The sequence below is a fragment of the Borostomias antarcticus genome, assembly GCF_949987555.1.
Source record: "Borostomias antarcticus genome assembly, chromosome: 1".
Lineage (NCBI taxonomy): Eukaryota > Metazoa > Chordata > Actinopteri > Stomiiformes > Stomiidae > Borostomias > Borostomias antarcticus.
The window spans coordinates 51,817,855-51,844,487 of record NC_140234.1 but is presented as its reverse complement, the minus strand read 5'-3'; the positions used below and the strand labels follow the sequence as shown (position 1 = coordinate 51,844,487).

At 46.0% G+C, this 26,633-nt stretch overlaps 3 protein-coding genes across 5 annotated transcripts; 2 read left to right on the top strand and 1 right to left on the bottom strand.

Moving 5' to 3' along the window:
* Nucleotides 1-22: 22 nt before the first annotated feature.
* Nucleotides 23-1,905, top strand: ift20 (intraflagellar transport 20 homolog (Chlamydomonas)). Its single transcript, XM_084442671.1, is given in 6 exon segments — nucleotides 23-142; nucleotides 681-846; nucleotides 1,010-1,097; nucleotides 1,099-1,156; nucleotides 1,370-1,473; nucleotides 1,774-1,905. Coding segments are annotated over 5 exon segments (459 nt in total). The 5' UTR covers nucleotides 23-142; nucleotides 681-719; the 3' UTR covers nucleotides 1,856-1,905.
* On the bottom strand, nucleotides 1,621-6,320 carry LOC311312673 (arsenite methyltransferase). 2 transcript variants are annotated; one of them, XM_084442640.1, is made up of 10 exons: nucleotides 5,966-6,320; nucleotides 5,748-5,881; nucleotides 5,276-5,426; nucleotides 5,026-5,162; nucleotides 4,678-4,747; nucleotides 4,478-4,559; nucleotides 4,200-4,331; nucleotides 3,913-4,055; nucleotides 3,706-3,828; nucleotides 1,621-3,534 (listed from the first exon to the last, which is right to left on the bottom strand). In XM_084442640.1, exons 1-10 carry the CDS (start codon nucleotides 5,990-5,992, stop codon nucleotides 3,439-3,441), a joined length of 1,095 nt encoding a protein of 364 aa, XP_084298766.1. In that variant the 5' UTR covers nucleotides 5,993-6,320; the 3' UTR covers nucleotides 1,621-3,438. The 2 variants fall into 2 exon arrangements, with proteins under 2 accessions (XP_084298766.1, XP_084298767.1); XM_084442641.1 differs by lacking the exon at nucleotides 5,966-6,320 and having other exon boundaries at nucleotides 5,276-5,570; nucleotides 5,748-5,800.
* A 243-nt stretch (nucleotides 6,321-6,563) lies between these two features.
* On the top strand, nucleotides 6,564-26,416 carry prpf8 (pre-mRNA processing factor 8). Of its 2 annotated transcripts, none has more exons than XM_084443026.1 (43): nucleotides 6,564-6,690; nucleotides 7,282-7,402; nucleotides 7,514-7,682; nucleotides 7,922-8,086; nucleotides 8,670-8,888; nucleotides 9,130-9,342; nucleotides 10,213-10,338; nucleotides 10,437-10,542; nucleotides 10,858-11,048; nucleotides 11,244-11,363; nucleotides 11,515-11,704; nucleotides 11,987-12,106; nucleotides 12,271-12,405; nucleotides 12,594-12,723; nucleotides 13,456-13,652; nucleotides 13,872-14,078; nucleotides 14,405-14,568; nucleotides 14,792-14,918; nucleotides 15,129-15,321; nucleotides 15,612-15,799; nucleotides 16,124-16,362; nucleotides 16,559-16,705; nucleotides 16,961-17,171; nucleotides 17,298-17,414; nucleotides 17,512-17,759; nucleotides 18,036-18,215; nucleotides 18,352-18,487; nucleotides 18,682-18,851; nucleotides 19,164-19,293; nucleotides 19,403-19,549; nucleotides 19,756-19,916; nucleotides 20,082-20,273; nucleotides 20,790-21,027; nucleotides 21,165-21,293; nucleotides 21,489-21,602; nucleotides 21,782-21,955; nucleotides 22,327-22,520; nucleotides 22,751-22,990; nucleotides 23,375-23,516; nucleotides 23,827-23,967; nucleotides 24,163-24,302; nucleotides 24,852-25,054; nucleotides 25,735-26,416. In XM_084443026.1, exons 2-43 carry the CDS (start codon nucleotides 7,294-7,296, stop codon nucleotides 25,887-25,889), a joined length of 7,017 nt encoding a protein of 2,338 aa, XP_084299152.1. In that variant the 5' UTR covers nucleotides 6,564-6,690; nucleotides 7,282-7,293; the 3' UTR covers nucleotides 25,890-26,416. The 2 variants fall into 2 exon arrangements, with proteins under 2 accessions (XP_084299152.1, XP_084299153.1); XM_084443027.1 differs by having other exon boundaries at nucleotides 6,581-6,720.
* Nucleotides 26,417-26,633: the final 217 nt, after the last annotated feature.

The following is a 26,633-nucleotide window of genomic DNA, read 5'->3' as shown; positions in this document are numbered from 1 at the left end:
ATACAAAATCCTTTCATGACAGAATAATCTTTACCGGAAGTCTGTACAAACAAAGCCGTTTCCCCTGGCAGCCGATGTGGCTCGGAGTTGTCTGGCAATGCCACAGAACCACAACACTGCTGTAAAATTGAATTAAATAAAGGTAACGTTATGTGTATATTCAAATTGATGTGAAGTTGTCTGTAGATTAGTGCCTGCCTTTGCACGCTTCATAACCAGTATGTCTGACGCGGCTAAAGCGATTGAACGTTAGCTAATGACTGCAGCTGGTAGGGCAGGCTAGCACTGGCTATGCTAGCTAACGACACTTGTGCTTCCAAAGCCAGTTGCCTGCTGGTGATGTCATGCTCGCTTGTTCTGTACACGTTGACTTAGAAATGTCAGATTGGTCTTCGTCAGCGAAACTAACGTTAATCTGACGTTACCGCATAATAACTTGCGTCTTACTTTCCCTAGTACCTCAGGTAATGTTAACTATCAGTGATAGCTACACTTTATCAGATGTAAAAAGGCTTGGCAAAGCAAGCCATATATCCTTAGGTACCCTGTCACCTTACTGTCTTTAAAGATAAGAACAGACGGGAGAGAGGAAGGGTCGTGTATAAGCCTCATAAGAATTGAGAAGGATTGGGGCATGTATTATAACAACCCTTCTCATTAGGTCATATTGTCCTCTCCAGCTCCATCCATAATCACCCCGTGGGATAGGCCTTGTGGCCATGGCGAAAGACCCGTTGGCGGAAGCTGGCCTTCACTTCGATGAACTCAACAAGCTGCGGGTTCTGGAACCTGAGGTGGGCCAGAAGACCACAGAGCTCAAGGAGGAGTGCAAAGAGTTTGTTGACAGTAAGCAAAGAAGAACTATTCATTATTCTCAATTAGGCTACACTGTATTCATAATCAAGCTCGACCCCATATTTTAATTGATATCTATTGTTCTCTGAAATATTAACTCAAGAATTATTGATATTGATTCAATATGCTTCACATGTACATACCTTCATTATAGAAATCGGACAGTTTCAGAAGATAGTGGGGGGTCTGATTGAGCTGGTGGATGAGTTGGCAAAAGAGGCAGAAACAGAGAAAATGAAGGCAAGTGGTGGTTTATGCACAAATCTGTCAAATGTGTGAAATGATTGCACTAGAATCTTTGGTCCATCTTAGTTCACTCCTATAGAAAATTAGAGGGTACTGATAAGCCAGTCAGCAGTCCAAGTGTTTTTACGTGTTGCATTTAACATCTGGTAGATCTTTACACCATTGAGTGAACATGTGTTTTTTGTATGAACTAGCCCGTATCAGGGATAACCTTAATGTAACCTGCTTGGGATAACAATAACATGCGGTGCGGCTTTTCCTCACACAGGCCATCGGAGCCAGGAACCTTCTGAAGTCAGTGGCAAAACAGAGGGAGGCCCAGCAACAGCAACTACAGGCTCTGATAGCAGAGAAAAAGATGCAACTCGAGAGGTTAGAGAAGGGTCTCAAAGTCTGTTTTAGCGGTGCAGCCACTTCCATAAGTGACATGTATGTCCGTCCGTGTGTCAGTGTGTGTCCGTTCATAGCATGAGATTTACACCAATCAATCAACCAGCAGAGGGCAGTAGAGATTGCTCTTAAATCTGCACCGTTTGCTTAACCACCTGGGTGTGATTTTTTTCAGCTCACAGGGCACTAATAAGATTAATACATAATTCTGATTCTGTTTTATTGGCCTTCGAGGTCAGATTGACACAGGAAATAATTAAATCCATTTATGATCTATTTCAGGTACCGAATTGAGTATGAGGCACTCTCCAAAGTGGAGGCTGAACAGACAGAGTTCATCGACCAGTTCATTCTGCAGAAATGAGGGTTTGAGGAAGGCTTGAAATGTCTCTGTGTGCGTTTGTATCTCTGACCATGTTTCCAGGGTGCCTGTCTATTGTTTTCGTTGGGTGATATCCACCATGGGGAGTTGTTCAACTGAAGATAACCCCGCTATCCTCAAAGCAATTCCAACGGCTTCACCTACAACAAGTTTACTCAGCCAGTTTATTATCATGGCTAGAAATAATTTATTTTCACCTTAAGCTTCAATTAGCAATGTTAATTCCATTTTACACTGAGAGATGTTTTAAATGACAACCTCCCACCTGCCTCCCCCAGTCATATGTTTTTAGCAGTTAGGTGACAATGAACTTTGTGTCATTACTTTCACTACACTGAGTGTATGTCTGACAAGTAAATGGGGAAGAAAGCTATTTATATACAAATGAATTTATTTATACTATTTATACCGAAGAATTACTCTGTATAGCTAGTTTTACTACCTTTTTACTACCCTAAAAAGTACAGCATTTGCATGTTACTGTAAATAATTTCATGATTACTGTGTCATGACTACAATGTCAAATCATGACATAAGTCTCTTGTTTTTCTACATCAGCAGATGTATGTTTAATTCATATTACATTTTTTGGCAAATCTGGGACCACACCAAATAGGAGGCGTATTTGTTGTAGAGGTCAGTGAATAACCAAACCATAAAAATACATTTAAAATCATCTTTAGTTCAGTGTACATTATCTATTATCTATATATTCAGCTATGGCTACCATCAAATACTCTCATTATCTACATTAATTTTGTCCATGTTATAAAGAAAACAATGTTAGTAGACAAACTTCATCAAAAGATGAGGTATACTTGAATAAAAAATGGATTTGCACATCAATCCCGCCTTGTATTTTGGTGTCATTAGTTGTGTGTAATTGCTGATATGTTATGTCACCAGGTACAATTGTTAATCTCTTGGACAGATTATGCATCTCTTTATAGCCTATCATGTGTTCTCTCATTTTATTAGTTGTTAACCAGGTAACATACTGTACCATCAAGTGGTTTGGTAAAGAGTACATTCATGTTGGTTTGAATGTTTGCTTCATGCAATTGTAAGTGCAAGTTGCTAAGTTAGTTAAAGTAGTGTGATCAGAGATACTTTTACTATTAGTAGATAGGTCTGGTGCTATTGTCTTTCTAAATGTATTGGTTATCTTTCAGATAACTAGTCTTTTATAACATGAAGGAAATATCACAGGAATGTCTTGCATTTTTAATTCAAGACAAACTAAATGGGCTTCATTTTCAATGAAGTTGAAGTGCTACAATAGGAGCTGAATGATGATTGCTGTTTGCCATGTCTAATAGATAAGAGACGATTCCTCCAAGTTATACTACACATTACAGTCATTTAGCAAACACTTTTATCCAAAGCAACTTACAATAATCACATTTAAAGTAGGTAGTCAGCGTACTACTACTTGCCAGAACTCAAAAGTGAATCTCCTTTCTAAAGCGACTAAGAGCATAATCTATTGCTAAAGCCAAAGTAGCAAAATTACATTACATCCAAGTTCCTCAGGAGGCACTGGAAATGACATCAACCTGGGGTAGTCAGGCTGTACAGCCTTCTGATTTGCCAGTCTTGGAGCACTGCTTTATTGAAGTGCCCCGTCTGTCAGCCAACTGGAAAGGACTGAGGTGGCAATACTGAGGAAGAGAGTGTTTGGAAACAACTATAACATACGCTATAAAGAACTAACCTTTATGTAACTGTCACTATTCCTGACCTTCAAGCCGCTAATTGCGATTACCATATAATTTATTTTGATATGAGCGGTTCTCTGATGAAGATTTGGCCCATGGAGGTTCATTTGTTACCTGAGGTGTTGAGTTGTGGTTTGCATTAGGGCTTTCCAACACCTGGATGTTGAAGTCGGGGGAAAACCGTGAGCATTGGAGAATTGAAGCCATCTCTCCATCAACCTGGACCGCCTCATCTTTCTGCACAACAGAGTAGGAAGTTTACACCACACTACTTAACCCACTGAGTAAAATGACAACCTATCTCATGATTCGTGTGCATACCTTGAAGCAGTGGGAGGAGTCAAAGTCAAGGTGATCAGGGTAGTCTGTCACAGTCCCTTTATAGTTCACCATTGCGTTGGACATTGTGATATTTTTGGGTAACTTGAAGATTCGGTAAGTGCCAGATGCATAGTTAATATCACCTGTTAGGCAACAGATTTTAGATCTGAGTCAGACTTGCTTTGATTATTATTTTCATATTATCAGAAACAACAAAAAAAATGCTTGCTCTAGATATCTTCTTCATGATACATATTCCCACCACTACCCTAACATAATTCATGTACCTGCTTTTTTCTTCAGATCACAGTTATGGACCATGATGTGACTTGCTGAGACAAGGTGAGGAGTGCTAAAGCCCAACTCCTGCACCAATTGGATTAAGTCTCTCCAAAACAGGCAACCACCCATTCCTTCTCCTGTTACAACATAGAAGAGGTGACACCATCAGGCCTTGTCATTATTTCTTATGAAGGGTTGTAGGATATTAACAGTCAAAACATTGTTCTCAGCATTTTACTGTATACATATATAGCAAGCGTAAACAGTTTATTTAACAATTTACCCCATAAAACTGGATCTTGCTTCAGGTGATCAGGAACAAATTTGCTTGCATACATGTCACTGAAGTACATTTCACCACCTTCCTACATTATATACATATGAAGGAGACACAGAAATAAAAAATATAAATATAAGACCGTTTTAACAGTTATCTTAGTTATTTATCAAATAGTACACAAACAGGGAGTGTCTGACACTCACCTTGAGTACCCTGTTGGCTTCCTGGAGGACTGCTCTCTTATCAGGACACAAACAGATCACACAGTTGGACCTAAATGAAAATAAATGTATGTATTTATACAATGGCTTATGTGAATACTCAACTGTGATTGGCTGAGAGGTATACATTATTTATGCACAACTGCTAGTATATATGCCCGGCATCTCACCTGTTGTAAATCAATGTGCAATTCATAATGTAGACTACATGATTTAGTGGTTGCTATAGAATTACACATTTTATGACCATTGATTAAAGCAAAAACAATAATGATTTTCAAAAGTCTTAGATAGATACATAGATGTGTACAGCAGTACACTCAAACATACACTATAATATCTATGGTGTCATTCTCTATCCCAGCTTCACCAAGCTTCTCCATGTATCCCTGCACAAAGGAGGTATTGGGCTTCGCATAGCCAAACTTCTCCTGGTGGTGCTGTATGTATTTTCGTGATGCAAGAATCTAAACAGAGGGCAATATTTAAACCAAAATACAACACATTAATAACAATCAATAATTTGTGATACAGTGGGTGTATGTGTGATACAGTGGGTGTATGTATACATAGGCTCTACCAGCTCCTCTGTCATATCAATGCCTGTGATATGGCCACTTTCTCCAACCAGTTTACTGAGGGCATAGCAATCTCTTCCAGAGCCACTGCCCAGGTCCAGGATTCTGCAGCCCTGCAGCTTCTCCGGAACTGGGAGACCACAGCCAAAAAACCTGGAGCATAATGGTGCAAGAAAATGTATAGCATTCATTCAGCCAGGCCAGCCAGTTCAAGTGGTCAGTAAAGTTCCAATGTCTCAAGAAGACTGTTGTAGCCCCAGACCTAGCCGTTAGGACTGGAAGAGACTTTTCTGAATTCTGACAGAGGGATAAAGTGGGATAAAATGTCAATATACAGAAAAGCCTTTACAATCCTCCAGACTCAGCCTCCCAGGTGCAGCAGAAACTAGTCAGGTTCCCACAGACTTAATATGTAAAAAAATAAAATACTGTATAGGCTATCTATATATATAACCTTAAGTGATTGCATCATACCTTTTGGTTACTTCTGGGTGCACAAGAGCAAGTGCATCCAATGCACTTTTGGCCATTGGTCTACAGGATGAAGTGCAGGAGGCAGCGCTGGTCTGCAGATCACAAGTGGTCTCCAAGCGGGAGCCATAATATTTCTGAGGAGAAAAAATGACGAAAATGATACTGCCCCCTACTACTGTAGCTACGCAGACCAGTCTGTTGCATAACTGATTGCCTACCTGGACATTTTCATGCACATCAGACATCTTGTTGATAGGAAGGTCTTTACAAAGTTTCAGCTGAAATAAAAGCAGGACTGGTTCAGGAAGGAAATGTCAGATATAAAGTTGAAGTTCAAGCGAGTTCAAGGTACAATGGTGCATTCGTTTAGAACTGGGAGGTGGCAAATTGCGACTTGCTACTAGGAATTATTAAATAAAACACCGCATGAACTCGCACTTCCTCGTCGCAAATTCGGATATGTTTCTCAGCCCCCAGTTGCTCGAATGCACTAGATATAACTAGGTAACTGTGATATAATGGTATATAGCTCGAATGCACACAGGTCGGAGGTAGGTATTTTGCCACTTGCGACTTGCCACTTCCGACCAAAAACGAATGCACCACAACCTCCCACAGTCATCGTTGAACTCAAAAGCAGACTTCCGTTTTTTCATCCGGGGCTTTGAAACTTTGCGCGTATGCTTTACGTTTGCGGATCTTTCGGCGTAACACCCCGTTGTTTGTGAGGTGTCTGATCAAGGAAACAGCGTAAACATTTCGTGATTTTCAAAGGTCTGCGTGCAACGTGCGGTGTCGTCGAGACTGCGTGCTCTAGTTGAGAGGAAGAGGTCCATACAATCGCGAACAGCGCGGAAAAGTTCTTTCAATATTCCAAGAGAAATGCTATTATAATCAAGTGTGCACCAAGGCTATTTTCAACGAAAAGCGGTTGCCTTGGAAGGTAAAGAGATTATTTTTTCACAGCAAGAAGGTAACATTAGCCAGCTAGCTATATCCATTGTGTAACGTTTAATTTTGCTAGCCGATTTGCTAGCTAGCTAGCTTGGTGAGCTCTTCGTTCTTGGCCCTCTTAAATTTACATTCTTCACTCAATATTCATCCGTCTTTGCAATTATTTTCAGTTATTTAACTGGTATAACGTGCTGAACGGTCATTTTAATAGTTGCAAGCTGATCAGAAACTCGTGCGATGGCATATTTGCATTTGTTGATATTCTTTGTGTGCGTGCCACATGAGAGCTAGCTAGCCTGCTAACGCAATAGCCAACGTAGCTAGCGGCTATAGGCAACGTTCTGAAAACATTTCGCTTCAGACATTTAAAACATCCGAAAGATCTTAGAAGAAAACTTGGATGGGTAACATTTAATGTTAAAGCTATGATGAAGTTAGTACTAGTTAGGTTAGCTATGACTAGCACGGTTCAGCTAGTTGGCTAACGTTACTCTGGTAAAATATTTAAGGGTTACGCATTTTGCATTCATGCCCGTCCTCTTGATCATGAACGTCTGGTTAACTGTTGTTGTTTTCCCAGATTTGAGCAGCCATGGCAGCTGCATTCCCCTACCGAGGGGTTCCTGGGGGAATGCCCCCGGGTATAACTCCTCCAGCCCAGGTACCCGACTACATGTCCGAGGAAAAGCTCCAAGAGAAAGGTGGGTTCAGCCGGTGCTACAGAAATCATTTGGCTTGACTGTATGCATTTATTGAGCAAAATTAAAACCAACTGTCACTAAGACTATTGTTCCCCAACTCCTACTCTACAGCAAGGAAATGGCAGCAACTGCAGGCTAAGCGTTACTCTGAGAAGAGAAAGTTTGGGTTTGTTGACGCCCAGAAGGAGGACATGCCACCCGAGCATGTCCGCAAAATCATCCGGGACCACGGTGACATGACCAACAGGAAGTTCCGCCATGATAAAAGGGTCTACCTTGGGTAAGCAGCACCTCTCCAGACTCGGATCATCTCAACTCCTCAAAATGAGGTGGAATTGAATGCACGTTATGTAATAGCTCAATATCGTTTCACTAACAGCGCTCTTCGTTTTGGTGCATGATTCATCCTTGGCAAAAGGGAGTTATATAAGTTTAGTAGTGTAATGTTTTTTAATGGTGCTCTAAGCTCACCACCACCCTCTTTGCTGTCCTGTTTCCGTCCCCTCCCGCGGTGTGCAGAGCCCTGAAGTACATGCCCCACGCTGTGCTGAAGCTGCTGGAGAACATGCCTATGCCCTGGGAGCAGATCAGAGACGTGCCCGTGCTCTACCACATCACTGGAGCCATCTCCTTCGTCAATGAGATACCCTGGGTCATTGAACCAGTCTACATCGCTCAGTGGGGGTCAGTAATGCTAACTGTTGCCGTGGCTTGTATTCTGTACACTAGCCAGATATCAAGTGTGCGTGTGTAGTGGCTGAACAGTGTCTGCTCCCATAATTCTGCCTCTTCAGTTGCTCAATGATGCAGAAGATTTGAATGAAGGTGGCCCCTAAACCCCAAATGTTAGACTTTTTATATCTAACTCTAAAGGCCAATTTATATTTCGTCGTATAACACTTGTGAAAGTGTCGACAGACAGAAATTACGTCATTGTCGACACTTTTGTGTTGGACAGGTGTGTCTTGCACCTACCAAACCTAATGTCGCAGACGCTGTCACTTTCGTCGCACAGCTGTGATTGGATAATTAGATAGAAGGCACGTTCTTTGCCATGGATCAATCAGCCATGCTTCTGCAAGTTACCACGGAGGTGATCAGACACTTCGCTGAAGTATAAATGCTAAATGTCAGTCGACTTTTTTTTCTTCTGTCGACAGACATTTGTTGTACAACACTTGACGACTGAGTATAAATTCAGCTTAAATGTGCATTTTTTTCATTTGTTTCTTTCTCATTTGTTCCCTCCCCTTCTGCGCAACCACAGCGCCATGTGGATCATGATGCGTCGTGAGAAGAGGGACCGCCGCCACTTCAAGCGCATGCGCTTCCCGCCCTTCGACGACGAGGAGCCGCCGCTGGACTATGCTGACAACATCCTGGACGTGGAGCCCCTGGAGGCTATCCAGATGGAGCTGGACGCCGAGGAGGACTCCTCTGTGGCGGAATGGCTGTACGAGCACCAGCCCCTCAAGGACACCACCAAGTGAGTCACAGTGGGAACAAGGCCTCTCATTGGATATCTGAAACTGAATATGCACATCTTCAATTCAGTGTATGACTGTATTGTAGTCTGTGGTCTAAAGAGATAGTTGTAAACTGTATATGGATCTGGATGTTTCCAAAGATATTCCTGTGTTTATGGCATCAATAGGATATGACTGCCAAAAACACATGAAGCGAGGCTTTATAAACATCAGTTAAACCCTGTTCTTCCTCTCCTCCAGGTATGTGAATGGCACCACGTACCGGCGCTGGCAGTTCACCCTACCCATGATGTCCACGCTGTACCGCCTGGCCAACCAGCTGCTGACGGACCTGGTGGACTACAACTACTTTTACCTGTTTGACCTCAAGGCCTTCTTCACCTCCAAGGCCCTGAACATGGCCATCCCCGGAGGACCCAAGTTTGAGCCCCTCGTCAGGGACATCAACCTTCAGTAAGAACTCAAAGCCATCACCACAAACACCACAAACCTACCAGAACCTTAGTATTAAAGGACAATGCTCGTTTTTGACAACCTGGACCTTATTTACGACATATTATAAGACGTTTGACTCACCGAGATCACTTTGGAGTAGTTCGGAGGCCTGTAGAAGAAATGTAAAATCCAGCGCGAGCCAGTATATCCATGTAATGGCGGTGATCGGGGCAACGAGAATGCAGCTTCTAAAAATCTATTTTCTGCCGCGAAACGGTTGTTTTCATCAATCTGTCTGGATGAATCGCTAGTTGTGCTTACATAGAGAGCATAGGCCTGTTGTGGTATTTCCCATGCCTCTGTAATATGATCTTTAGAAACGTCGTTAGACACAAAATGGCTTCCTCACTTGCTCCAGCACGCATGCGCACAGCGTGCTGGAGCAACGATTGCGCGCTGTGCGCATTAGTGCTGGAGCAAGTGAGGAAGCTATTTCGTTTCGAAAGACGTTTCTAAAGATCATGGCATGTGAAAACCACAACAGTTATGCTCTATGTAAGCACAACTAGCGATTCATCCAGACAGATTGATGAAAACAACCGTTTCGCGGCAGAAAATAGATTTTTAGAAGCTGCATTCTCGTTGCCCTGATCACCGCCATTACATGGATATACTGGCTCGCGCTGGATTTTACATTTCTTCTACAGGCCTCCGAACTACACCAAAGTGATCTCGGTGAGTCAAACGTCTTATAATATGTCGTAAATAAGGTCCAGGTTGTCAAAAACGAGCATTGTCCTTTAAAGACCTGTGGACATCATTGTACTAAGGAATTCATATTTTGTGTGACTCCGTCCATAACCCCTTTGCCCCTTTACCTTGACTCAGGGACGAGGACTGGAACGAGTTCAACGACATCAACAAGATCATCATCAGGCAGCCAATCAGGACAGAGTACAAGATCGCGTTCCCCTACTTGTACAACAACCTGCCACACCACGTTCATCTCACCTGGTGAGGCGAGAGACACCTCTACTGTATTTATGTCCATAGCTCTAATGTAAATTGTGGTTTTGGTCAAGTCTTGATTGCTAATGTTTGCTCCTCTGCAGGTACCACACCCCTAACGTGGTGTTCATCAAGACCGAAGATCCTGATCTGCCGGCGTTCTATTTTGACCCCCTGATCAACCCCATCTCCCACAGACACTCTGTCAAGGTAAGCCTGGTTAACAGCTCTATCTGAAGACACAACGCAAGTTTCTTCTATCCACCAAATCAACTTTTATTGGTTTCCTTGCTTGGTCGTGCGTAAGGAACTGGAGGAATATCGAATTGAATGGTGACTTTTATTACCGGCTGTAGCTTCGGTTTGTTTCTAAGCATTCCGAAAATTCAAAAATATTGGGGGTTGTCAATAAGATCATGTTGATTGAAGACTGAACTATAGACATAGGCTATGGTGGATGACCTTTTTGGTTCTTGGTGTTGTAAGGTTAGTTTGTTATTGTGATGCTATCTTCCACACATGCAGAGTCAGGAGCCGCTGCCTGACGACGATGAGGAGTTTGAGCTGCCTGAGTACGTGGAGCCTCTGCTGAAGGAGACACCCCTCTATACCGACAACACAGCCAATGGCATCGCTCTGCTCTGGGCGCCCCGCCCCTTCAACCTGCGGTCTGGGAGGACCAGGCGTGCCATCGATATTCCTCTCATCAAGAACTGGTGAGCATCCTCTAACGATATTTCAGAGTTGGTTCAACATTAATACGCCATCAGAATCAGTTGCTATTAGGTATACTGTATTGTCATATTCTGTCATGACTAATTTTGACCCTTGTCTGACCAAACCTGATCTAACCAAAGATGATGTGAATTCTACCAAAATCTTAACTAATGAGTGCCTGCCCACCCTTGTAGGTATCGTGAGCACTGTCCAGCCGGCCAGCCCGTGAAGGTGCGAGTGTCCTACCAAAAGCTGCTCAAGTACTACGTGCTCAATGCACTCAAACACAGACCACCCAAGGCCCAGAAGAAGAGGTGAGCATCGATGCAACGTTTCTCAGAGCCACTGCTGAGTGGTACCTTCCAGGACAGAGTTCGAATAGAAAAACGTTAGCTGAAAATATCAGCTGGGTGGTAGTGATCGGAACAGCGTCTGACATTGATCATATTTTCCCACAATTCCCAGGTACCTGTTCCGCTCGTTCAAAGCCACCAAGTTCTTTCAGTCGACCAAGCTGGACTGGGTGGAGGTGGGACTGCAGGTGTGCAGGCAGGGCTACAACATGCTCAACCTGCTCATCCACCGCAAGAACCTCAACTACCTGCATCTGGACTACAACTTCAACCTCAAGCCCGTGAAGACGCTCACCACCAAGGTATTGACCAATGACCAATGTCTGATGTGGCGTGTTTTTTTTGTTTTTTTTCGACCTTTGTAAAAATAAGTTGAGTAAATCATTATCATGTTGTGTTGTCTAATATGCACTGAAAGGGAAGGGTTGAGTTTTTATTTTATTTTAAATTGTCCTCCAGACAGATTGAGTTTATATAGGCCATGGCTGTTACCATTAGTCACAAGACTGTCAACGCCATTGGTCTGTGTGGACTGTTCTAGCCCGTCTCAATGCAGGCCTGTCTGGGTGTCTTTCTTCCTTCAGGAGCGTAAGAAGTCTAGATTCGGAAACGCCTTCCACCTGTGCAGAGAGGTGCTGCGTCTCAGCAAGCTGGTGGTGGACAGCCACGTGCAGTACAGACTGGGCAATGTCGACGCCTTCCAGGTGAGAGGAACGCACACGTTGGCTGAAAACAACTCGCATTCATTCGGGTTCTCTTTCACTAACACACATGCTACACGCACTTACTAAGAAACCTCACTTAGTGATTAGTGAAGCAAATAGCTGATGAAGGATGTGTTCCTCTCCTGTCTGTCCTCATCTTGCAGCTGTCAGATGGACTGCAGTACATCTTTGCCCACGTGGGCCAGCTGACGGGCATGTACCGCTACAAGTACAAGCTGATGAGACAGATCCGCATGTGCAAGGACCTCAAGCACCTCATCTACTACCGCTTCAACACTGTGAGTACACACACATACACACACACTCCATGAATTTGTATATGAAAATCCTATCAAGTGCATTTGTTTTTAGGCATGGGGTACGACAACTTATGTACCTGTGTGATACTCTATTTTCATCCTACCTCTATGACCGTGATCTGAACCATCGCTATGACCGTTCTCATGCTAGACGTGTTTGTTCCCAGGGTCCCGTGGGCAAGGGTCCAGGCTGTGGGTTCTGGGCCCCTGGCTGGAGGGTGTGGCTCTTCTTCATGAGGGGCATCACCCCCCTGCTGGAGAGATGGCTTGGCAACCTGCTGGCCCGGCAGTTCGAAGGTACGACCCTTTCACCCTCAACACATCACTGAACGACCCTTTCACCCTCAACATATCACTGAACGACCCTTTCACCCTCAACACATCACTGAACGACCCTTTCACCCTCAACACATCACTGAACGACCCTTTCACCCTCAACACCTCACTGAACGACCCTTTCACCCTCAACACCTCACTGAACGACCCTTTCACCCTCAACACATCACTGAACGACCCTTTCACCCTCAACACCTCACTGAACGACCCTTTCACCCTCAACACCTCACTGAACGACCCTTTCACCCTCAACACCTCACTGAACGACCCTTTCACCCTCAACACCTCACTGAACGACCCTTTCACCCTCAACACATCACTGAACGACCCTTTCACCCTCAACACATCACTGAACGACCCTTTCACCCTCAACACATCACTGAACGACCCTTTCACCCTCAACACCTCACTGAACGACCCTTTCACCCTCAACACATCACTGAACAACACGATACCTGGAGATGTTATGTAGTCCAGTGTGACATGAGTGGAGTTGGAACAGTTACTAGCTGAAAAGTTTGCTTTTGTGTCTCGTTTTCAAATATATTTTGAGATCAGTAACGATTGTTCAACAGAGTGCGTTTAGTAACTGTCAAGTGAAGATAAGGAAAAGACAGCAGTGGTGTGTATGAGGTCATGAACAGCAAAACAACAGGATCTCTAATTACAACACCCATGCTCTGCCAAAAACAGGTCGTCACTCCAAGGGCGTGGCCAAGACGGTGACCAAGCAGCGGGTGGAGTCCCACTTCGACTTGGAGTTGCGTGCGGCGGTCATGCACGACATCCTGGACATGATGCCTGAGGGCATCAAGCAGAACAAGGCCAGGACCATCCTGCAGCACCTCAGCGAGTCCTGGAGGTGCTGGAAGGCCAACATCCCCTGGAAGGTGAGACTAAGCACATTACAGTATTCATGCCAAACTCTTTTGAGAAATCTGTGTGGTATAGGTAAGCACTGTATGAGGAGTAGAGTAGAAACTGGCTAAGGAATACCAGGGTGCTGTTATTATCCTATAACCTATTTAAATGGCAGACATTTATCCAGCAACGGAAGACATTTATTTATCTACCAATTTTTGACAAGTGCTCTCAATTGTGACTCACAGGTACCAGGCCTGCCTACCCCCATCGAGAACATGATCCTGCGCTACGTGAAGGCCAAAGCCGATTGGTGGACCAACACGGCCCACTACAACCGGGAGCGAATCAGGCGCGGCGCCACGGTGGACAAGACTGTGTGCAAGAAGAACCTGGGCAGACTGACCCGTCTGTACCTGAAGGCCGAGCAGGAGCGGCAGCACAACTACCTGAAGGTACAGTTTGAATTAATTTAGAATACAACGCAAGAGTAATTTGTTGCCTTGTTGGATTCTGTATGACAGGGATGGTATCAATCGTATCAGTGAGACAATATTTAACCTAACCCTAACCTTTTGGATTTAATCAAAGAATATTTCCAGGGATTAAAAATGATGGTGATGGATACATCATGATATCTAACCCAATCCATTTTGCTCAGTGCTATACAGTAGGTCTACCTATTGTAGTGCTTTGCTGTGCCATGGGCATCAGAATGCAAAAAGGCCACATGGTGAATATGGGCTTCTGTGGTTAGTAAAACAAAAACCTGTCTCTCCAGGACGGCCCCTACATCACGGCGGAGGAGGCGGTGGCCATCTACACCACCACGGTGCACTGGCTGGAGAGCCGGCGTTTCTCGCCCATCCCCTTCCCCCCGCTCTCCTACAAACATGACACCAAGCTGCTCATCCTCGCCCTGGAGAGACTCAAAGAGGCCTACAGGTAGCAACACAGCCACTACCGCTATTCAACAACGTCCACTCCCATTGGGTCTTGATGTGGCTAGAAATTATGTTTTAGAACTGTGGCTGGGAAGAGGGTTAGGGAAAAAAACAGGGGCCTATTAATGATGTTAAGTTGGTTATCGTATCAGCAGGTAACAAAGGCTTTTAGTGTTTGCCTCTCGGGGCTGGCACTTATCTGATTGTGTGTGTGTGTTCCTCAGTGTGAAGTCCAGGCTGAACCAGTCCCAGAGGGAGGAGCTGGGTCTGATCGAGCAGGCCTATGACAACCCTCACGAGGCCCTATCCAGGATCAAGCGTCACCTGCTCACCCAGAGAGCCTTCAAAGAGGTTAGCGCCAGTTCTCACTTAACAAGCAAGACAGCCAATTAACCATCAGTTGAGCAAACTCTTTTTACATCTTTTGAGCCCAGTATAGCCCTTGCCTTTTGGAGAGAACTCCCCAGAGATGAGTCTGCATTTTGTACGCGACGCTCACCAATTCCACTCCCACCTGTCTCAGCCAGTCCGCCCTGTACCCTATGACCCCTGTCCTTGTAGGTGGGCATCGAGTTCATGGACCTGTACAGCCACCTGGTGCCTGTGTACGACGTGGAGCCCCTGGAGAAGATCACCGACGCTTACCTGGACCAGTACCTGTGGTACGAGGCGGACAAGCGCCGCCTCTTCCCACCTTGGATCAAACCGGCCGACACAGAGCCCCCTCCACTGCTGGTCTACAAGTGGTGCCAAGGTGAGGACTGGACCTGGTGTGGGGAATCATGGGAAAGTACTTGGAATGCAGGGATTTTTACAATGGAGTTTGATATGGCTCTGAGCTTTTGTGTTCTGTGTGCTCAATCTTGTGTTTTTGGAAGTCACCATTCAGAGGGCAAGCAAAATTATTCCAAACTGACACTCCACACTACAATGTTAAAGTCCCAAAAAGATGTCCTTGTTTGGACAAAAGAAAGGTAGAGAGTAACCGATTGGAGCTGTGGTTAAATGTATCCTGAGAGTATTTGTCCTTGCTGTTGTGCTCAGGTATCAACAACCTGCAGGATGTGTGGGAGACCACAGAGGGCGAGTGTAACGTGATGCTGGAGTCTCGCTACGAGAAGATGTACGAGAAGATCGATCTGACCCTGCTCAACAGACTTCTGCGTCTTATCGTCGACCACAACATCGCTGACTACATGACAGCCAAGAACAACGTGGTCATCAACTACAAGGTGAGCGGATGTGACCAGGCCACAGTAACTGGTATGGGATGATGGTGTGTGACGGCACAAAATGGCTGTCCTAGATGTCCCTGGTGGATGTGAGTTCTGGGCTAGAACTGAATAATTCTTTTTTGGGTGTTCTATTCTCATTGGAAGATGATACTAATTGCCCAATAATTTTAGATTTAGATTTTTGGTTAAATGATAGGTATGATTCCATCATACCCTCTACTATGTATTGTAACCATATGCCTGGTGGTTTGACCACACATTTACTCAATGTCATGTCCAGTTGGTTTAACAGATGCATCTTCCTCCCCTCCCCCCCCCCAGGACATGAACCACACCAACTCTTACGGCATCATCCGGGGGCTGCAGTTTGCCTCGTTCATCGTGCAGTACTACGGCCTGGTCATGGACCTGCTGGTGCTGGGTCTGCACCGGGCCAGCGAGATGGCCGGACCCCCGCAGATGCCCAACGACTTCCTCAGCTTCCAGGACACGGCCACCGAGAGCGCCCACCCCATCCGCCTCTACTGCCGATACATCGACCGCATCCACATCTTCTTCAGGTAACGTCAAGTAACCAGAACGCTCTGCGCTGTACCCACGAAATGTTGAATATATCTGGTACGGTATCAAAGTGATGGAATTAATTTTTTGTTTTGTTCAGTATATACTGGCCAATACATTTATTGTTCAGGGGTAACGTGGATGGATGTTGGATGCTGTCCCTTGATCTTAACAAGCAACCCCCCCCCATCCCAGGTTCTCAGCTGACGAGGCCAGGGACCTCATCCAGAGATACCTGACGGAGCACCCGGACCCCAACAACGAGAACATTGTGGGCTACAACAACAAGAAGTGCTGGCCACGCGACGCCCGCATGAGACTGATGAAACATGATGTCAACCTGTGAGTTAGCCTCCAAGCGTTCTGTTTTATGATTTACATTTCGGCTATATATTGAGAATCTTTGTTGACATCTAGCTTTGGTCACACATCTAGCTTTTGGTCACAGTGGAAGTGTATCCATTAAATGGAGCATACTGGAAATTAATTCTTTCAGTGTAACTTTTTCTCTCTGATTCTGAACCATAATTGAACGAATTAACAACATCCCATTTTTTTGTGAGATAATAGTGTTCCTCTCTGTGTTTAACCCTCCAGTGGTCGTGCCGTGTTCTGGGACATCAAGAACCGCCTGCCCCGCTCTGTGACCACGGTGCAGTGGGAGAACAGCTTTGTGTCAGTCTACAGCAAGGACAACCCCAACCTGCTCTTCAACATGTGCGGCTTCGAGTGCCGCATCCTGCCCAAGTGTCGCACCAGCTACGAGGAGTTCACCCACAAGGACGGCGTCTGGAACCTGCAGAACGAGGTGAGGAGAGGGGCTGAAGGGATGGGGGCGAAAGCGGCAAAACTGAGGGAATCTCATGAGTGTAGAGGAACGGGGCGTTCTTCCAGCTATGTCTGTTGACGTTCCGGAACGTGCGCGTCTGTCCAGGTGACCAAAGAGAGGACGGCGCAGTGTTTCCTGCGGGTGGATGACGAGTCCATGCAGCGCTTCCACAACAGAGTGCGTCAGATCCTCATGGCCTCAGGATCCACCACCTTCACCAAGGTTCGCACATCCCACACAACACCACTTCAGCTTTTATTTAACTCCCTTGGTACCAAAGACTAGTGGAGTACCGATGTTTGTCCTGATCCTCTCCCAGATCGTGAACAAGTGGAACACGGCGCTGATCGGCCTGATGACGTATTTCCGTGAGGCGGTGGTCAACACCCAGGAGCTGCTGGACCTGCTGGTCAAGTGCGAGAACAAGATCCAGACGCGTATCAAGATCGGCCTGAACTCCAAGATGCCCAGCCGCTTCCCCCCCGTGGTGTTCTACACACCGAAGGAGCTGGGGGGTCTGGGCATGTTGTCCATGGGCCACGTGCTCATCCCCCAGTCTGACCTCAGGTGAGGCACACGGACCACACCATCCGTTGTGATGATGTTGTCCCCTGACTGAGAATCGTGTCAGTCATATGCCATCATAGGAACCTGCTCATCAAATAGCAAGCGATGGAGTGCTATCTAACTTCACTCTGAATCAGATGGGTGCAGTATTTCTGCCATTGATGAATGGTTCTTAGTTATATCTTTTTTTTAACTTCACTAATTAGAACGGGAGGTTAGAGGATTGAAAGCACGCCATGACAACCCCCACCCCCCGCTTGTGCCCCCCCCCCCCAGGTGGTCCAAGCAGACAGACGTGGGAATCACCCACTTCCGCTCCGGTATGAGCCACGAGGAGGACCAGCTGATTCCTAACCTGTACCGCTACATCCAGCCCTGGGAGAGCGAGTTCATCGACTCCCAGAGAGTCTGGGCAGAGTATGCCCTCAAGAGGCAGGAGGCCATCGCCCAGAATAGGTACTGTTCATCTCTTCATACTACTAATTGGCATTAAGGTTTCCACCCACAAGCACCAAATACACGTACTGTATCTCTGGTTCTGTAAGAGTTGGTACTATGAAAGCTAATAGCTGTTTGTGTGTGTGTTCTCTAGGCGCCTGACTCTGGAGGACCTGGAGGACTCGTGGGACAGAGGGATCCCTCGTATCAACACCCTCTTCCAGAAGGACAGACACACCCTGGCCTACGACAAGGGCTGGAGAGTCAGGACGGACTTCAAACAGTACCAGGTACCACACACATCGCAGGGAAATGGCTTCATACATCTGTTATTCACCAGACCAGATACAGACATCCAGATACAGACATCCAACCCTTTCTCATCATGGTTTGCTAAAATCTGTTTTGTAACCTGATTTTTTGGCTGGAAACCGCTTTAACTACAAACCAATACCTCTTGTAACACCCTGTTTTTTGCCTGTAGGTCTTGAAGCAGAATCCGTTCTGGTGGACCCACCAGAGGCACGACGGCAAGCTGTGGAACCTGAACAACTACAGGACAGACATGATCCAGGCCCTGGGCGGCGTGGAGGGCATCCTGGAGCACACGCTCTTCAAGGGCACCTACTTCCCCACCTGGGAGGGCCTCTTCTGGTGAGAACACGCCTAAAATGAGGCTGTAGAGTTATTGACTAGTCTCTCTAAAAACAAGTCTACACATGACCCATTTTACCGTGATGGAAATGTTGCGCTAAATGATCCTATACTACTGGGTGTGTCACTGTGTGTTCAGTAAAAAGACCCTTGAGGTCCGTGCTGACATGCCTGAATAAGCCCTTGTCTTTTATAGTATACAGAACATTGAACCCCACACCTAATTGTCAGTGTTTGACAAAGGTCAGTGTATGACAAAGTGGCATGCTGTTCATTATTAACCATGTCTCTCCATGCTATGCTTCTCCACAGGGAGAAGGCCAGTGGCTTTGAGGAGTCCATGAAGTGGAAGAAGCTGACCAATGCCCAGAGATCTGGTCTGAACCAAATTCCCAACCGTCGCTTCACCCTCTGGTGGTCCCCCACCATCAACAGAGCCAACGTACGTCAATAATCACACTGTGTTGGGATGGATTTGTGATATTGACATTTTTGTTCACACACACACACACACACACACACCCTCATCTTCGCGCTCTCGTCTCTTGTAGGTGTACGTTGGTTTCCAGGTGCAGCTGGATCTGACCGGCATCTTCATGCACGGCAAGATCCCCACCCTAAAGATCTCCCTCATCCAGATCTTCAGGGCTCACTTGTGGCAGAAGATCCACGAGAGCATCGTCATGGATCTCTGTCAGGTAAGGCTTGTTAGGCGTTGGGCTGTGTGAGCGTCAAGATTGAGATTGCAAAAAGTTTAGTCAGTGTGAGAAAAGCTGAATTTTTCAGCCTAGAATTGTGCAAATTCCTCTGCACATTAGCTACCCCACCCCCCATTTTGTAAGTGCCCGACACGCTCATTCTTATACAAAGTCAGTCATGAGTTTCGTGTGTGTGTATTGCTCAGGTGTTTGACCAAGAGCTGGACGCTCTGGAGATTGAGACTGTGCAGAAGGAGACGATCCACCCCAGGAAGTCCTACAAGATGAACTCCTCCTGCGCCGACATCCTCCTCTTCGCCTCCTACAAGTGGAACGTCTCCCGCCCCTCGCTGCTGGCTGACTCCAAGTATGTCCTCCAGACTTGCTGCCTAACACTTCTTTACTTGCCATGGGGAAGTTCAGTGGCGTTAATTATTCCTGTTTTATTTTTTTATTTTTTTATTTTACAACAGCTGTGCTTGCTTTATAAAGCATTGAGGTCTAATGCTACTAACTTTTTTCCTGCCACTAGGGATGTGATGGACAGCACCACCACCCAGAAGTACTGGATCGACATCCAGCTCCGCTGGGGTGATTACGACTCGCACGACATTGAGCGCTACGCGCGTGCCAAGTTCCTGGACTACACCACAGACAACATGAGCATCTACCCCTCTCCCACCGGGGTGCTGATCGCCATCGACCTGGCCTACAACCTCCACAGGTTAGCATATTAGCCGGGCTAGCATGTGTGCTAGCATCTGCCATGAGAAGTGGGCTTAGCGTAGCATAGACAGTCAAGCCTGTACAAGACAGGCAGCAGCATAAAAACAGTTTCAGACAAAAAAAACATTACAAGGAATAAAATGATTTATGCATGTACGTCTGCTAGCTTGTCTACTGATCCCCAGGAATTAGCAGGATGATTTACTGCAGTATATTGATATAGCAAGCAGAGTAGAAGACCCTGCACAAGCGTCATATTGTACAAGTGTCAACTCTTCACAGTTGCTTGTTAGTGCCTGTTGCATGATCTTGCATGCTATTAGCACTTGTACATAAGGTTAGCAAGCATTTGTGACCAGAACAAAGTGAGTATGAAGGCCCGTTTGAAGTGAGGAGCGGGAGAACCCTTAGCAAAACTTGCTCAAAAACTCCTCCATACAGTTAACAAATAAGTTGCAACTTGAAGCTAACAAAGAAACCTGAATTTAACCTTATTCACCATCTCTCCTCCCAGCGGCTATGGTAACTGGTTCCCTGGAGGCAAACCCCTGATCCAGCAGGCCATGGCCAAGATCATGAAGGCCAACCCAGCTCTGTACGTGCTGAGGGAGCGCATCCGCAAGGGGCTGCAGCTCTACTCCTCAGAGCCCACTGAGCCCTACCTGTCCTCCCAGAACTACGGAGAGCTGTTCTCCAACCAGATCATCTGGTTTGTGGACGACACCAATGTCTACAGAGTCACCATCCACAAGGTGAGAGGGGAAGACGGGCTTCATCGATGATGGTTTACCTGGATGGCTGGTGTGGTCTGATGATGATAAAAAAAAAGTGTAAGAGTTTCACAGTAAATAACAGTAAAGCATAATCTCCCTCTTTTCTTCCTTCCCAGACCTTTGAGGGTAACTTGACCACCAAGCCCATCAACGGGGCCATCTTCATCTTCAACCCCAGGACAGGTCAGCTCTTCCTCAAGATCATCCACACCTCTGTGTGGGCTGGACAGAAACGTCTGGGACAGGTATTCAGCTCACTTTCATTCAAATTAAAACTATCTTTATTGATGTCATTGTCATTCATGTAGCTAACGCACAGTTGCAACACTCCCTAAATACAAACTAAATAAAAACAGTTGTACTTACCTCCATCCAGATATAATTCTCCAAGTGATCTTCTGTATTCTCATCCCTTTTTTGTCCCTCGTGTGTCCCTGTAGCTGGCGAAGTGGAAGACTGCTGAGGAAGTGGCTGCTCTCATTCGCTCCCTCCCTGTGGAGGAACAGCCCAAACAGATCATCGTGACCAGGAAGGGAATGCTGGATCCCCTTGAGGTGAGACTTACTTGACACTCTATACCACAACTAAGGGTCATGATTTTTGCGATCGCAAAATCTTTTACCATGACGTAGTAGTTGATTTATGTACAAAACGCCATATGCTTGTGGTAGCAAGTCTTTTCTTGCCTGCCAGACTTAAACCATACCTGTTCTCCCTACCCTACCCCTTCCAGGTCCACTTGCTGGACTTCCCCAACATCGTGATCAAGGGCTCTGAGCTGCAGCTGCCCTTCCAGGCCTGTCTGAAGGTGGAGAAGTTCGGAGACCTGATCCTCAAGGCCACCGAGCCACAGATGGTCCTCTTCAACCTGTACGACGACTGGCTCAAGACCATCTCCTCCTACACCGTGAGTCCCACCCTACTGCTCACAGGCCCTGTTAGAATCCTCTTCAAATGAACACTACCTTCCTCCCTTGCTGTAAGTAATCCATGTTCTGTGAAGAGAGAGTTGGAACTGGAAACGTGCGACTTGCAGCTTTCACCTATCAAATCATGTTAGATCTCTTTTTCAAAAGAGGTTGAAAGAGGCATGTATGTGTTAAAACGGCTAATGGAGTAGATGAAGCAGGATTTCATAGTGGTTGCATACTAGTCCAAAAACTCCCATGTTAGTCACCTAATCTTTCCTTATCTAATTCCCACACCCAGGAACCTCATACTCACACCCGTTTGACCAGTATCGCTATGGTGGTGCGTTGTCTCTTTCTCTCTCTCTAGGCGTTCTCCCGTCTCATCCTGATCCTGAGGGCACTCCACGTGAACAACGACCGGGCCAAGGTGATCCTGAAGCCTGACAAGACCACCATCACAGAGCCCCACCACATCTGGCCCACCCTGACTGACGAGGAGTGGATCAAGGTGGAGGTGCAGCTCAAAGACCTCATCCTGGCCGACTACGGCAAGAAGAACAAGTGAGTCTGTCTCTGAGGATGCTCATAATGTATACATAACCCTACATGAGCCTGTAATAAGGACATTAGGGCTGTGGTGTCTTGCACATACAGGGTTTAGACTGTATAACACTGCTCAACATGTGAACTAAGAGACAATTTTCGGTCTAATATACTTGTATGAATTTCCAAAGACCGTACCCCCCACCTCAGTGATATCTGACCTCTGCCCCCTAACCCTCCAACCCCAGCGTGAACGTGGCGTCTCTGACCCAGTCTGAGATCCGTGACATCATCCTGGGCATGGAGATCTCGGCGCCGTCTCAGCAGCGCCAGCAGATCGCCGAGATCGAGAAGCAGACCAAGGAGCAGTCCCAGCTGACGGCCACGCAGACACGCACCGTCAACAAGCACGGAGACGAGATCATCACCTCCACCACGTCCAACTATGAGACCCAGACCTTCTCCTCCAAGACTGAATGGAGGGTCAGGTGAGGAAGAGTTGTTTATTTTACTCCTTTTATAATTATTCAGTACAGTATTGGGCTGCGCAATAGAATCGCTACTATATTTTTTCTGCGATACTGTATTGATTTTCCAGCCCCTCGTAACAATACATACTCTTAAAAATGTATTTAATTTTTTTGCACTATATAGAACAAGACAGGGAATAGATATAGATATACAAAATTAAGGATATAATTCAATCATTGATACATTATTCATGTTTTCAACAGATTTATAGTATCATGTATGAGGATAAGTATCGTATTGTAAGGTCTTTCCAATACCCAGCTCTGCACTAGCTTGAGTGACTAGCAGTACCTCATGAAAGACATTTTTATGACATAATACTGATTTTTCTTCTCACCCAGGGCCATCTCTGCAGCCAACCTGCACCTCAGGACCAATCACATCTATGTGTCGTCTGACGACATCAAGGAGACCGGCTATACCTACATCCTGCCAAAGAACGTGCTCAAGAAGTTCATCTGCATCTCAGACCTGCGCGCCCAGGTCAGTACGCCACCCTGCTTCCTGTCATGTCACTTCCTGTCCTCTCCTGAAATATACCCTGGTTGTGACAGAGGGCAAATCCTGTCTGATTTATAATGGCTCACTGCACCGTGGCATTTTTATCAATATGGCACCAAAGACATAATCTACACTTCTATATGAATCCCCCCACTTAATACAAATTAGTTCAGGTCAAATGGTGACTTTTTCTTTAGTGACACCAACCGTGACATGGTGACTTCAGCTCCTAAGCGCCATCAGTAGGTGTGACTGTAGGTGATAAGCGTGTGTGTGTGTGTGTTCCTCCCAGATTGCAGGCTACCTGTACGGCACCAGCCCCCCTGACAACCCCCAGGTGAAAGAGATTCGCTGCATCGTCATGGTGCCGCAGTGGGGGACGCACCAGACTGTCCACCTGCCCAATCAGCTGCCTGGACACGAGTACCTCAAGGTCAGATACGCACACAGCCCAAAATGGTTAGGTAAACACCATCAACCTCTGGCAATATAAAAACAATATGGTGCCCCACCACACACACTCACACTTAATTTTGACAAACAAAGCTGTAAGGCCAACTCCTGCCATTACACCACATTTCTCTCTCCACCGTGTCTCACTCCACCTCCTCTCTCTTCCTCACTGCAGGAGATGGAGCCCCTGGGCTGGATCCACACGCAGCCCAACGAGTCCCCCCAGCTGTCCCCACAGGACGTGACCACGCATGCCAAGATCATGGCAGACAACCCAGCCTGGGATGGAGAAAAAACCATCATCATCACCTGCAGGTAGGAATCTCTCAAAGCTCAAACAAACAAACATTAATAGTGCATATGCATCACTCTAGCTATTTTTACTCACAGTCAAAATGCATACCAAGTCAAGGTTATGGTAGTCTCAATGCCAGACTCATGAGAGTTCTTTTGCTGATACACTATGTAAGCTACGCTAACTACGTTACTGCATGCTGCAGACCTCTCTATGGGTCTGGGATACCTTCATGCAAAAGTCTGGTGCTCAAATCCTGGCAATTCATTGGCTTCGCAGGAATCCCTGCGAAACCAATCAGTAACGACTTTCGCGATCAGGCATTCCCACCCATAGATATTCCCCGCCCATCTAACCTGGGCTAGCGTCTCTCATTTGCTGCTACGACCTGTCACACTTTCAATTTTGAACCGTCGATACGCCATCAGAATACCAGCTTGAACGGCGAAGTGGCACAGACTCTTATGTAGTATGCGGAGCGCAGCGATTCAACATAATATTTGAGTCTGGAGAGAGACTAAGGGTATGGTAATTTGTGCTAACTAGCGTGTAACGTCTCCCACTCTTAGCTTCACTCCGGGCTCGTGCACGCTGACGGCCTACAAGCTGACGCCCAGCGGCTATGAGTGGGGAAGACAGAACACAGACAAGGGCAACAACCCCAAGGGCTACCTGCCCTCCCACTACGAGAGGGTGCAGATGCTGCTCTCCGACCGCTTCCTGGGCTTCTTCATGGTGCCTGGACAGGTCTCCTGGAACTACAACTTCATGGGTGAGTACAGGGCAGGGGATTTGATGCTGGTCATCCTCCCTCCCCTTGTTGGTTAGTTTTTGTTTTTGATATAGTGTTGGTTATTTAGTTACTTGGTTTGTATACATATTGGTATATTGGTAAGGACACAATTTACAAAATAAGAGGAGTATAAAAATAAAAAAAATCAAGCTTTATTTTAAGCTTCCCCTGATATGTAGTAGTACTTCTACTGTGACTTCTATTTGAACTTAACACATGTAATCTGTTGGGAGCTCATGCTCTTGCTGTGCTATAGGCATGCAGTTGGGTTGGCTTGGATACAGACAGGGCTAAGTTCTGGAATCAGACATTTTAGGTGATCTGAAACCTGGTACTCTGCAAGCCCACTATCACACGTTCCACTTGTGTGATCTGGGGAAATGTTGATTTATCATCCTTGTATTTCCATGGATTCACTACGGGCATGCTCAGTAGATAACTGCACACGTCCCCACACCAAGCACTGTGCTAACAGTGTGACGCATTTTATTGCGACATTTAAGTTCAGTATATCGACAACTCAGTGCATGCAACCTGAGATTCAGCTCCTGAAAGCCTTTGACTAGGAAAATGTAATATAGCGGTAGACATTCCCAAGACAGGTGTTTGCGGTGTGTGGGCCTTCTTGTTTACACACAGCCCTGCCCCATCCCCCTCAGGTGTCCGCCACGACCCCAACATGAAGTACGACCTGCAGCTCTCCAACCCCAAGGAGTTCTACCATGAGGTCCACCGACCTTCGCACTTCCTCAACTTCGCCTCCCTGCAGGAGGGTGAGGTCTACAACGCCGACCGCGAGGACATGTACGCCTGAGAGAAGACCAGCCGGCCACCCATGACCGCCACTGCTGTGTTGTAGATATTTCCATTGGGACCCTCCTGAACACGGTCCGTTGTAGTATAGGCTTTCCATCATTTCTAACAATGTCATCTGATGATGTTGGACTTGTGTTTGTAAGGCTAGGGACACTTTTAGGATGAAACATCAAACTTTTGTTTTTTAAAAATGTCGGAGTATTTTGTTGGTTCCAATTGCTCTCCTCCCCAATAAATGGGTTTTCAATTACTATAGTGTGTTTTCATTCATATGGCTTAACTATGACATATATATACTGCTGTTTGGCTGTCCGCCCCTATGGTCCGCCCTATGTAGTTGTTGATATAGATGTGGTATTTGACTGATCATGTGGAATTTCTTTTCGTATGGGATTTTTTTCAAAAAATCTGCTCTTATCCTCGCTAGAAACGGAACTGTAATTGAAAATGGAAATTGTCCAGTTTTTTACGTTAGCAAGATATGCCTACCTGCAAAGTTGTGCATTCATTGTTCACGCTGTATTTTGGGTCAAAATAAAGATAAACCATTTTATAATATCTTGTCGTACGTAGTCATTTGCCAAATAATAGGCCTATAATTGGTAGTAATGACTTTGCTGCAGGACAACTGTTCAGCGTTAGAGCAGGGTGACGTTCTCATTTGCCTTGCCTCGAGAGGAAATTCGATTTGCATGCTCTGTCGTACATTACACCACGGTCGACCTGGTACGCCAGTTCTACG